The sequence below is a fragment of the Pezoporus wallicus genome, unplaced genomic scaffold (genome assembly GCF_028554395.1).
Source record: "Pezoporus wallicus isolate ANWC-B61680 ecotype Strahan unplaced genomic scaffold, APGP_CSIRO_Pwel_v1 contig_6484, whole genome shotgun sequence".
NCBI lineage: Eukaryota > Metazoa > Chordata > Aves > Psittaciformes > Psittacidae > Pezoporus > Pezoporus wallicus.
In genome coordinates, this window is record NW_026638903.1 from 1,783,907 (window position 1) to 1,797,410 (window position 13,504).

The 13,504-nt window shown below is 42.0% G+C and overlaps 2 protein-coding genes across 9 annotated transcripts in view; one reads left to right on the forward strand and one right to left on the reverse strand.

Moving 5' to 3' along the window:
* The window catches only part of GRAMD1C (GRAM domain containing 1C), a 63,240-nt gene that overhangs the window by 41,311 nt on the left and 8,425 nt on the right, over positions 1-13,504 (reverse strand). Inside the window, exon 2 of one of the 7 annotated variants that reach the window (XM_057413089.1) lies at positions 915-1,074. The exons of the other annotated variants lie outside the window; for them this stretch is intronic. Within the exon in view, the coding sequence (XP_057269072.1) occupies positions 915-1,031 (117 nt within the window). The 5' untranslated portion in view covers positions 1,032-1,074. The remainder of the gene's footprint in view (positions 1-914; positions 1,075-13,504) is intronic. 7 annotated transcript variants of the gene reach the window in all.
* Positions 3,950-13,504, forward strand: part of LOC130601185 (protein NYNRIN-like) — a 216,194-nt gene continuing 206,639 nt past the window's right edge. The window contains exons 1-2 of one of the 2 annotated variants that reach the window (XM_057413079.1): positions 3,950-7,154; positions 7,753-8,120. In XM_057413079.1, the coding sequence (XP_057269062.1) occupies positions 3,950-7,154; positions 7,753-7,967 (3,420 nt within the window). In that variant the 3' untranslated portion in view covers positions 7,968-8,120. Of the gene's footprint in view, positions 7,155-7,752; positions 8,121-13,504 lie in introns of those variants that run through there. The other variant, XM_057413080.1, reaches the window with a different exon arrangement.

The following is a 13,504-nucleotide window of genomic DNA, read 5'->3' on the forward strand; positions in this document are numbered from 1 at the left end:
TACCCCATATCTTCTTTTGGGGTAGGGATTAAACTTCTCAAGTCTATTAGCAAAAAGATTTTTTTCAGACTTATTCTCATGGCTTTTCTGAATCCCTTCCTATGTCCAATGTGCTTCTTAAAAGCCAGATGTACCACTGCAGGAACCACTGTAAGCACACACAAACCTGCCTCACATTTGCTTTTACACACAGAATCCCAGTGGAAGCTCACATCCATGTGACTACCAGTCTTCCTTATCTCTTTCACAGTTCTAGGGCACAGTTTTCCATTTCTTCTGAAAGCAAGCGTGAGGATGTACTTTGAAAGCGTCAGACTTGTTCTGTTAACCCTGTCACAAGTAAACAGTCCAGATCCACTGTTACAGTGATCTATTTTCACTAATCATTCCTTGACAGAATCACAGAAAAATTCTGGATTAGAATTAACTTCCAATTATTGAGTACTCAGAAGCTTTACTCGCAGTAACCTACTGTTCTTTACTGTCTCTTAAAGCATAAAAGCATTAATCCTGCACAGCAAAAAAAAAGCACTCACAGGAGCTGAAGAGTAACACCACCGTACTTAGGGTGACATGCTGTGCTGTGTACAGTACACTATGCACTTTGGGACTGGATGTGTACACAGTGCCCACTTTTGGTCTGGTCTTTTTTTTTATTTATTTTTAAATAAGGAGCTGTTTAATCACACACAATTATCCACAGTTGTATTTAATTCACAGGTCATATGAGGCATGTCAACCAGCAAGAAGAAAAACAAGCAACTGTTACTAGGGGAGGCTCAGCTGTCGTATTCCTTAGGAGCCTGCTTTCCAAACGTTCCCATGCTCTCAAGGAAGTGGAAATGCAGCTAAATGCAGCTCATAGCCACAGAGGGAGTGGGAAGAGTTTAAAGAGCCATGACTATTTTACTTACATTCATTACATGCTCTTCTTCATTCACCCTTAACTTCTCTGGAGAGAGGAGTCTCATAAGCACAGGGCACTCTTCCAGTGGGCCACTGGCAGTCACAGGGCTGTGCACTAGGGTCATTACGTCCCTTTCTGAGGCCCAGCCCCCCTCTTATTTGCAGAGGCTGAAGGAGAAACAGATTTTAACACTTCTTAATTACTGAGCAGAAAATAAACCCGTGGCAGTTCTCCTTCAGTGGCATCTGTGTACAGGCAGAGTGACATCCAGTAAGAATTTTGGTGCAACTATGTCTTTCTTCTGTTGGAAATACAACATGTAAAATCACAAGGAATGGATATTAAAATTCAGATCACAAGCAAATACTCAAGCTACTTTCTAGGGTTTTGTTTGTGGGCTTGTTTTATTTTCCTTTTAAAATCCTATGAGATGAAACTAAGGATAAGGGTATTGTTTATTAAGATTTATGTTAAGCCCATTGTAAAGGTTAGACAACAAAAGATATGAAATCGCTTACTCAGTCACCGGACACAGCTTGTGCAAGATAAGATAACCGCAATCACTTACACAAACTAAACCAAGTACCCTTATACAAACATAGCAGATGTTGACTAAAGATAACTGTAAGATGTTTCAGGAACTGGCAGAAATAAGACAAAACAACTCCATATAAGGACATATGGGTAAAAGGTCAACTATAGGATAAAGGAGGAAGACTTCTTACTTCAGCCTCAACGACCACCAGGAGACAGAAGTGACCCCCTAGCAACAGCTGAAGCATGCGCAGAGTACCTCCACTACTTCATGAGCACGGAAGTAAAGATGTATAAAAAGGGGCTGTTTGAACTGCTCAGCACGGCAGTTGGCGGAGCGCAGACTCCCCTGTCGTCCAGCGCTGGTTTTGCTCATATCCTACTTGCTATAATTAATAAAATTTTAATTGGATTATGATCTGTCATGGTCTCAATTTTAACAATTTTCTGGTGCCGTGACTCGGATAAGGAACGGTGGGCTTTGGTCCTCCGGGGAGGCGCCCCGCGACATTTCGCGGCCCCGCGACCAACAGCTCACCCCAACCTTACCGACGAACCTAAATTCTAGAATAATGAGCAAAGGAGAAACCGGTAAAATCCCATAAAATTCTGTGCACGGGAGTCCGGACGAAGACGCAGGACGCGTAAGTATATTGCGAAGTTGTTCGCGGGTTTGCCGTTCGGGCGGGATTGGGTTTCCTGGAATATAACGAGTGAGAGGTTCGATATACTGAACCAAGCGAATGTGGACTCTGAAGTACTGCGTCTCCCATCTCCCGCGAGGGACTGGGCCAGGAACAAGAGGAGCGAGTGAGTGTATGTTTGTGGATATTCCAGAAGATGGGGGCGAAGGGCAGCAAGCCTTCGACTCCCATGGGAAGGGTACCCATTGTACCTAAGAATACCCCTCTGGCATATATCTTAGACAATTGGAGATATTTCCCTGGAACCCTAGGAAAAGATAAACAAAAAATGATAGAATATTGTACTAAGATATGGGGAGGGAAGAAGATTTCTAAAAATGTCTTTTGGCCAGTCTATGGGTCAGAAGAAGATTGGGTAAGACAGCAATTAAACCTCTGGGTTAATAATAAAAAACCCCTTAACCCGGAGGAGAGTCAATATGCGGAAGTGTGGCTAGAAAGACCGGGAGCTAGACTTTACCCGCTGAATGAAATAAAAACTAAACAAAAGAAAAAGAAGGAAGAATTAGACGAAACCCTTCTAACCCCCCCTCCTTACATTCCTCCTCCTGCTCCCACAGCCCCTCCAGAGGCCCCCAGAGCATCCACTCCCCCACCAGAGTCGGAACAAGAGTCTCCCCCTCCTCCTAGACGCGTAACTAGAAGTCAAAAAGGGGCAGCTCAGATGTACCCCCTAAGGGAAATACCCATGGGGGGACCTCAACCTGTGATCGGATATATTTCCGTACCCTTAAATTCGGCTGACCTACGAGATTTTAAAAGAACAGAGATGGGAAACTTAATTGAGGACCCACTCGGAGTGGCAGAAAGATTAGATCAATTTTTGGGACCAAACCTTTATACTTGGGATGAGATGCAATCTATCCTTGGTCAATTATTTACTACTGAGGAAAGAGATATGATTAGACGAGCAGGAATGAGACTGTGGGATGCTCAACATGTCCAGGGACCCCAAGCAGATATTAAATGGCCACTCCAAAGACCTAATTGGGATAATCAAGATCCGGTACATAGAACTCATATGCAGGATCTGAGAACTATAGTAATTCAGGGAATTAGAGAAGCAGTACCCCGTGGCCAGAATATCAATAAAGCATTTAATGAAATGCAAAAGAAAGATGAAAGCCCTACTGAGTGGCTAGAACGACTGAGGAAAGCCCTTCAGCTGTACTCTGGGGTAAATCCAGACGACCCTTTAGGGCAAGCGCTCCTCAAAACTCAGTTTGTGGCAAAATCATGGGAAGATATCAGAAAGAAGATTGAAAAGTTAGAAGACTGGCAGAATAGAGGGCTGGATGAATTACTGAGAGAAGCTCAGAAAGTTTACGTAAGGCGGGAAGAAGAGAGCAGCAAGCGACAAGTAAAAATGATGGTAGCAGCGGTCAGAGAGGATCGCAAAGGGCGAACTGGTGAACACAGATCTGCTGGAACGAAACAAGGGAACGTAGTAGTAGAGAAGGAACAGAGATATTGTTTTTACTGTGGAAAGAAGGGACATATAAAGAAGAATTGCAGACAAAGGATCAGGGATGAGGAAATATTGAAAACGGAATAGGAGAGTCAGGGGCTCTATATCTTAGGGGACCGGAGTCATCATGAGCCCTTGATAAAATTAAGAATAGGTCCCCATAAACAAGAGTTCACCTTTTTAGTAGACACTGGGGCTGAAAAATCAACTATTAAGCAAATACCTGAGGGATGTAAAGTTTCCCCTGAAAAAGTACAAGTAATTGGGGAAAAAGGAGAACCCTTTAAAGTAAGCAAAATCAAAAATGTGGTATTCGAAACTGAAAATAAATTTGGAATGGGTGAACTCTTGCTCGTCCCTGAAGCAGAATTTAATCTGTTAGGACGAGATTTAATTGTTGAATTGCAATTAGAAATTAAAGTGAAAAATCAAGAGCTGACAGTGTCTGCTTATCCTTTGACCGTGGATGATCAAAAACAAATTAACCCCGATGTCTGGTACTCTCCGGACACAATTAGTAGATTGGAAATTCCACCGATTAAAATCCAAATTTCCGAACCCCACATACCTGTGAGGGTAAGGCAATACCCCATATCCCTAGAAGGACGGAGAGGATTAAGGCCAGAAATTGATCGATTGTTAGCACAAGGAATCTTAGAGCCTTGTATGTCACCCTTTAACACCCCCATTTTGCCTGTAAAGAAACCAAATGGGAAATATCGGCTCGTACATGATTTAAGGGAAATAAACAAAAGAACTATCACCCGGTTCCCTGTAGTAGCAAATCCATACACGCTGCTAAGCAAACTAGGACCCCATAACTCCTGGTATAGTGTGGCTGATTTAAAGGATGCCTTTTGGGCCTGTCCACTGGCAGAAGAATGCCGTGATTATTTTGCCTTTGAATGGGAAGACATAGAGACAGGCCTTAGACAGCAATTGAGATGGACCGTGCTTCCCCAAGGGTTTACTGAGTCCCCTAATCTGTTTGGACAGGCCCTGGAAGAGCTCTTAAAAGAATACCAGGTACAAACGGGGAACGTGCTGTTACAGTATGTAGATGATCTGCTCATAGCAGGGAATAATAAGGAGGATGTAAGAAAAGAAAGCATTCGACTTCTAAACTTTCTTGCACAAAAGGGCCTACGGGTATCACAAGAAAAGTTACAATTTGTGGAGGAAAAAGTGAAATATTTGGGACATTATTTGTTTAACGGCCAGAAGATATTGGATCCAGAGCGCATTAAAGGAATTTTGGAATTACCTATGCCTGTCACTAAGAGGCAAATTCGGCAGGCATTAGGGCTATTTGGGTATTGTAGGCAATGGATAGAAAACTATAGCTTTAAAGTTAAATTCTTATATGAACAACTGTCTAAAGACAAAATACCCAAGTGGACCCCTCAGGATCAAGAGCAGTTTGTCAGTCTCAAAAGAGAGCTAAGTCAAGCACCGGTTTTAAGCCTACCAGATTTAAAGCGGCCATTCCATTTATTTGTTAACATACATGAAGGAACGGCATTCGGAGTATTAACTCAGGAATGGGCCGGACAGAAGAAACCGGTGGCATACCTATCAAAGTTATTGGACCCTGTGAGCAGGGGTTGGCCGAGTTGTTTACAAATCATTGTTGCTGCTGCCTTATTACTTGAGGAAACAAATCGCATTACCTTTAATGGAGAGGTTGTCTTATATGCGCCTCATAACATCCGGGGAGTGTTACAACAAAAAGCAGAAAAATGGCTTACAGATAGCCGATTATTAAAATATGAGGGAATACTTATAGAATCCCCTAAACTATCTTTGAAAACTATTGGAGCAGTTAACCCCGCTGAATTTTTGTACCCAGGAGAAGGTAATGAATTATTGCACAATTGTTTTCAAACAATTGAACAACAGACACGCATTAGGCCAGACTTAGAAGAAGAAGAACTACAATGTGGAGAAGTTTTATTTATAGACGGGTCATCACGAATAGTGGAAGGTAAACGATTGTCTGGATATGCCATCGTTAAGTTGGAAAACGGGGAATTTAGGACAATAGAATCAGGCCCCCTGAGTGCTAGCTGGTTGGCTCAAGCCTGTGAGCTGTATGCATTGTGGAAAGCATTAGTGTCACTAAAGGGAAAGGATGGAACTATATATACAGACTCACGCTATGCGTTCGGAGTAGTGCACACTTTTGGAAAAATATGGGAGGAAAGAGGATTTGCTAACTCACAGGGAAAAGAACTAATACACCCGGAATTAATTCGGCGAGTTCTGGGGGCATTGAAAATGCCGAATAAAATAGCAGTTGTACATATAAAGGGACACCAGCGAGGTACAAGTTATCAAGTTAGGGGAAATAATGCAGCTGATACAGAAGCAAAACGAGTGGCAGGCAATTATAGTATGATTTTGACTATGCAACAAGTACCTGTTAATAAGAATTTGAGTTTTGAGTCTGCAGAAAAGGAAAAACTAGAACAAATGGGAGCTAAGGAACAAGATGGGAAGTACATATTGCCAGATGGGAGAGAAGTCTTGCCGAAAGGCATAGCACTCGAAATATTTTCAAAAATACACAGTAAAACACACTGGGGAACCCAGGCGTTAGTTGATCATTTCAATCAACAGTTTGCCTGTATAGGCGTATATAATATAGCAAAGACAGTCACGGCAGCCTGCGAGACCTGTCAAAAGGTTAATCGAAACAGCATGAGACAAAGACCTCTTGGAGGACGTTCCCCAGCATACAGACCTTTCTCACACATACAAGTAGATTTTACTGAACTACCTAGGGTAGGGCGTTATAAATATTTATTAGTTATGGTGGATCATTTAACACATTATGTTGAGGCTTTTCCTACCTCCAGGGCAACTGCTAACCAAGTTACTAAAGTGTTACTTGAACACATTATACCTCGATATGGAGTACCTGAAGTAATCGACTCGGACAGAGGAACACACTTTGTGTCAAAAATTGTTAGAGATCTAACAGAAAGCTTGGGTATTAAGTGGGAATACCATACACCATGGCATCCACAAAGTTCAGGAAAAGTTGAAAGGATGAATGGAGAAATCAAAACTATTTTGACTAAATTAATGATAGAAACCAAATTATCATGGATTAAGTGCCTATCCATGGCACTATTAATTCTCAGAACCAGACCCCGAGCAGATGTAGGAATATCAGCGTTTGAAATGGTGTATGGAATGTCTTATAGAATTGAAAGTTCACAAACAAATGTTTTAATTCGAGATCGTGTGATTAATGAATATGTTTCACAATTAGCAGAACATCGTAACAAGCTTTGGGAACACGGACTGATTGTGCAACGACCCCCGTTGGACTTAAAAATTCACAATGTTAAACCTGGGGATTGGATATTGATTAAAGTGTGGAAGGAAGAAACCCTAAAACCCAATTGGGAGGGACCTTATCTTGTTTTGCTTACAACAGAAACAGCTGTCCGGACTGCTGAGCGTGGATGGACTCATGCCAGTCGCATTAAAGGCCCAGTGACGAGACCCCACTGGAAAGTAATCAGTACTCCAGGTGACACCAAGATAACTCTGAAAAGATAACATAATGATAGAGACTTTATTTGATTATTTTGCCGCATTACCTTTTGGTATAAAGTGTGTATTGCTGTTTATATTTGCTATAATTATTTCTCTTTTTTTCTATTATATATGGAAGCGTACAAAGTGTGTTGAAGGAAATTGCTAAACTTATGCAACCACACAATAGTGAATATAGAAGATATGCTGATGTAAATAATATATGTACTCTAGATATACGAATTACGTGTAATAATTTGAACTGCAATTGTTATCCATTTGCTTGTTTTAGGTGTAAGGTATGCCAGGATAAATGGTGGACACACTGTGAATATGGATACCCTCCGATAGGAGCTTGCACACGGTATTGGAAAATCCAAAGAACTCTCACTGAGTGGAAATTAAAACAATTAGAGTCTAAACAAGAAATTATTCGGGAATTCCATGAGTGGTGGAAGATTTTTTTGCCAAAGGAGTAAACCCTCAATATTATTGTTACCACTCCAACGAACCAGTCCCCTTTGTAACTGAAATTTTGGTTATAAAGTGTAGAAGGGAAGTACTAACCGTGCCTTGCTTTGCCCCCCCATTAGTTAAAGCTGCAAAGTGGGAAGCCTATGTAAATAGGCAGAAAGCCCGAAACAGCTACTCTCCTGAAGAATTCCCTTGCTGCCAAGAAGATGGTACACCCCGTGGCTCGAAGCAACCGAGTCGACGGGCGAGGCAGAGGAGGAACAAACTGTGGAGAAAAGAACCAGAGCAATGGGATGCAAAAGCAGCAATGGCCGAACTTCCCCAGGACTGGTAAAAATATACTTAAACTGGCAAAATTGACAGACACCCTTTTTCCTGGTATGCCGTTAGTTTTGTTATTGATAATAACCCAAGCAAATGGAAACCCTCATGAACCTATGGCCTGGAAATTATATAATTTACCAGAGTCAAAATTAATTCAAACTCAGATCGGTCCAGGGAAGTGGAATTTCTCCGTGCATCTATATTCCCTGATACCTATAGAACAGGACTCCCCTGTTTTTACCCCGGATCTAGCAAAGCTTCAGGCCCAATGCAAGGCATTTTATATATGTCCAGCAAGTAACCCTGGCAGAAGTTATTGTAATTATCCAGGTCATTTTTACTGTGGCTATTGGGGTTGTGAAACTATTGCTTCAAATTGGAAAACGCGGGGAGATAAATATATAGATGTAACTTGGGGACCCCCGGGCTGCACTCCCCCAAAGCATGATTTTGATGGACACCCTAGAAGACCCTGTGGCAGCGTGTCCGTGTCCTGTACCAGAACTGAAATCATTATAAAAGAACCCCAAGATGACACATGGTTAGTTGGCCGTATCTGGGGAATTAGATATTGGGAATCAGGAGCGGATAGGGGAAGTTGCTTTAGAATAATTAAAGAAAAGCTTCCTCATGATCCTTTACCAGTAGGACCAAATCTGGTCCTGAATCCACCCACTTTCTCTGAAGAAAAGGTTGCCCCCGCAAGTGTCGCACCCACTTCTCCAGACTCCCTTTCGAAAACAACTAATGGCATTGTATCCAGGGATCTAGAGTTGTCAGAATCCAAAGACCCCTTATGGAATCTAATGCAAGCCTCTTATCGTGCCCTTAATGAAAGCAAACCAAATTTAACTGAGGAATGTTGGTTATGTTATAATGTTAGGCCACCATATTTTGAGGCAATTGGAAAACCAGGTAGGATTCAATGGTCTAATGGTTCAAACCCACGAGAATGCCCATGGAATGACCAGAGGAACCATATGCAAGGAATTACTATTCAATTAGTAACAGGTCAAGGAAAATGTATAGGTACAGTGCCCAAAAAGTATCAACCTTTGTGCAACCGAGCAGTCACTATAGAAAAACACACTATAGAGAAACACAAGAATAAAAATGACAAATGGGCTATCCCGACACCAGGAGCTAAATGGGTTTGTTCAGACATCGGAGTAACGCCTTGCCTATCCCTAAAAGTGTTTAATCAATCTCAGTTTTGCGTACAGGTGATTATTGTTCCTCGTCTGATCTATCACACCTCTGAGGAGGTGTTACACCATTTTGAAGGAGACCTGAATAGACAAAAACGAGAGCCAATTACAGTGGTAACCTTAGCTACACTGCTGATAGCGGGCGGAGTTGGAGCAGGCACAGGCATAGCCTCCCTAGTAAAAGGTCAGGAATTACAAAGTTTGCAGATGGCTGTAGATGAGGATTTAGCAAAAATAGAACAATCTATCCAAAATTTAGCCACTTCAGTAAAGTCTTTATCAGAAGTAGTACTGCAAAATAGAAGGGGATTAGAGCTATTGTTCTTAAAGGAGGGAGGGTTATGTGTAGCTCTCAATGAAGAATGTTGTTCTTTTGCTGACCATACGGGAGTAGTCCAAGACACCATGTCTGAACTCCGGAAAAGGTTAGATCAACGTAAGAAAGATCGTGAGGCGGGCAGGTCATGGTATGAAAACTGGTTTAATGTTTCACCTTGGCTAACCACTTTGTTGTCTGCTTTAGCAGGACCGCTTATTATGTTGATCTTGGGACTTATATTTGGGCCTTGTATATTACGCTATATTTTACACTTTATTAGAGAATGGTTTGACATAGCTAAACTGCTTATTTTAACCACGAGGTCTGGAGCAAAATATAAGGGCGTATCTATTAATGAAGATGAAGATAATGAGAATGAAGATTATTGTGAATGTGTTATGCCACGTAAAAACTATGTTTGTAATTGCGAGATATTGCATTGTAAGTGTTATGATAAATGTTGGGAGTGTAGAAAAAGGATTGCTTGCAGTACCGAGAATGAAAGTAGCGTCTAATAAACAATAATAGGATAAAAAGAAAAAGGGGGGATTGTAAGAAACTAAGGATAAGGGTATTGCTTATTAAGATTTATGTTAAGCCCAATGTAAAGGTTAGACAACAAAAGATATGAAATCGCTTACTCAAACAGTCACCGGACACAGCTTGTGCAAGATAAGATAACCGCAATCACTTACACAAACTAAACCAAGTACCCTTATACAAACATAGCAGATGTTGACTAAAGATAACTGTAAGATGTTTCAGGAACTGGCAGAAATAAGACAAAACAACTCCATATAAGGACATATGGGTAAAAGGTCAACTATAGGATAAAGGAGGAAGACTTCTTACTTCAGCCTCAACGATCACCAGGAGACAGAAGTGACCCCCTAGCAACAGCTGAAGCATGCGCAGAGTACCTCCACTACTTCATGAGCACGGAAGTAAAGATGTATAAAAAGGGGCTGTTTGAACTGCTCAGCACGGCAGTTGGCGGAGCGCAGACTCCCCTGTCGTCCAGAGCTGTTTTTGCTCATATCCTACTTGCTATAATTAATAAAATTTTAATCATAGAGCCTGCCCAGCTCCAATCTAAGAATCAGCATCATCTGAATGGATTTGGGAGGCAGACTACAGTAGCACAAATCATTTCAAGTTCACAAAAAAGTCCCAAAGGGGACAGCAGTGGAAAGTACTATTACCAGGGAAACACCCGCTTGGAAAGGAGCACTCAATGCCCAGCACCGCTGTATCTGATCAGCACTGATCTGTACCACTGAGGTCTATAGCCCACACACCAGTCTTAAAGATAGAGTGCATCTATACCTGGCAGCTCAACATGGACCCAAAGTCTACTCTCACAAGACTTGGCCATTGACCACTTTGTAATTCAAGCCCTTGCTACGAGACCTCCTCAGTTTGAGCTCCAGAGCAGGACAGGAAAATCCCAAAATGAGTATGCTATCACCTCCCCCCCCTCCCCCCCCTGCTTCCCAGAGCTCAGTCTCTGCAGGCATGGAGCAGACACTTTGAGGCAATGGATATAGGGTTTTGCATGCCCATCAGACCTCTCTACCTGCTCTGAAGGGGAAACAGCAGGCATGCATCTATTCTGACTTCTTTGTGCTGTCTGTCCCTTTCCATCTACCTTACCTAGGACCTGCAAGTACCTACATGAAGTCAGGCTCTGACTGCTGTTTGTGTAGGGGGCTGTTCCAGAAGCAAGGAGATCTACAAAGGAAACAGCAGGCTGAGCAGGCCACGAGCCACTGCAGTAGTGAGGGGCTGTGGAGCCCCTCTGCTGCATGGCACCACCCACCCAACCCCAGCTGCAAGACTGCATCCCTAGAAGCTATCACAACACACATAGGGTTTTCAGAGCTATAGAAGAGGCAGGTGTCTCTATGGTGCATCCTCCTCACCCACAGAAGGCCCAGCCTCCTACAAGTCGGATCCCCTTGGGCACTTGGCTGAACGCAGAGCTAATGACTCACTCAACAGCAAGGAGAGATCCCTCTCCCAGCACAGCCCTTCTGAGGAAGCAGAGAGAAGAAACAGAAAAATGCATTTCAAGGCATTTTAATTACTCAGATTTAAACCCGAAAGCTTGAAAGAGGAAGATAACTGAATACAATGGGGCTATATTTACAGTCATTTTGCCAGCCACAGCTGTTCACTAGGATTAAGCAGTTGTCTTTGTGCACCTAGCTGAGTGGTGGTGCTTCAGAAAGCTCACGGTTCTGTTGTCAAGAGCAGCTACATATGTAAATAACAGGAACTGGTTTCACCAGAAAAACAAGGAACTCTTCTGCCTTCCCAAAGCAAAGCTAGGATGCATTACAGAGAACAGCTGTGTATTGAAAGGGCAGCAAGATATTGGGAGGCAAATTCACACATAAAAATACTCATTGGCAATTCCTTTGCCTGTAGAAGACAGTAAGACGACTCAAAAGGATCTCAGAAAGGCCTTGACAAAGCCTGGGTACCAGTGTGGCTCAGGCCTCAGAAGAAGCATAAGTGCATTTCCTGTTTATAAGATAACATCTTCAGCTGATTAAACACCTGAATCTGTATGTCTGCAATTAGCAATAAAAATGATAATTTCAGCTTCTAATGTAATTATTTATATAACCACTACCAAGTACTTTCGAGTTTGGATGAAACAAACATTTACATTTTAAATAAGAAGGTTAAGCAAAAACCTCAAGAGATCTGGGCACATACATTAATAAACATTTTCCCCAACTCTGAAGTAGAAATAAAGGTGTTTTTAGCTTCCAGGAGGCAAGACGATCTAATCTCAGATTCATTCAACATACTGATTAGGAGAAAACTCCAGGAACAAACTCGCCAGCAGAGTTTCAAGTTGACAAGCAGGTATTCTTCATTGCGGCGCCGGGAGACACGGGGGATAGCTCCTCGTAATGCGTGTCCCCGAATTGCTTTACAGGTCATCCTTATATGGTCACTGAACATATTACATCATTTTCCAGTTAGTTTCCGGCATGCATACAAAAATGTGGTGGTCTTTAAGGGTCGTTTACTTTTCCCAACAAGCTTAATTAACATTACAGACATAGCAATCATCCTGCCCATCCACTTATCAGTTAGTTTAACTGCTCTCATCCGGGACATCTGCTAGTCCTGGATACTCCCTAGTAGATGCTTACACCAGCTTAATGGGTTTATTAACACCTCAAGCATAGCAATCATCCTGTCCTTTTACTTATCAGTTAGTTTATCTGTGCCCACCCTGGACATCTGCTAGTCCCAGATACTCCCCATCCCCAGGTCCTGTCCTTCTATTCTGCTTTTCTCACACCTTTTGTACTGAAGTCCTGAGGGCCTGAAACTATGTCAACTACATTCAAGCACCGCAGTTATTTTCCATTACAAAGCCATCAAACTTAACATTACTTAGAACTGATTACATTTTGTATTTTTTTGCCTCCTTGTCTCAATACTCATCAACACCACCCACAGCTGGCAATAACTTACGTGACCCGGTAGTAAAATTATGCCTATTATGCCCCTGCCAGAGACTGTTTCATGCTGCCTCCCTAAGACACTAGTACAAACCAAGATCACAAGGGTCTTGAGTGCCTACCTCCTTTTCAATTTGGGAAAAAAAAAAAAAAAAAAAAAGTGCATCTGTGCCTATCTTCCTGACTTCAAAGATGCAGCATTCAAGCAATCTGTTTTGTTTTAGTAATTTCATCTACTACACAAGGATTTGAAAAACACAAACAAAAAGCCCACAACAAATCAAAACCCTGTAATACATCAAGTTCTAAAACAAACATAATCTCTTATGTATGAGCACTGCAGTTACTATCTTAATAGTATGTAATTGAAGCGAGTTTGTCAACCCTCCCAGCACAAAGTTATCCTTTAGCTCAGACAATTCGTCCACTCCCCAGTTTAATTTTGAGTTCCTGTAACTATGCTGTCCAGATTTCAACAGCCCTAAATGTACTAACAAATATGATGCAATGGCAATTAAAAGCTCAGTGAGGATGA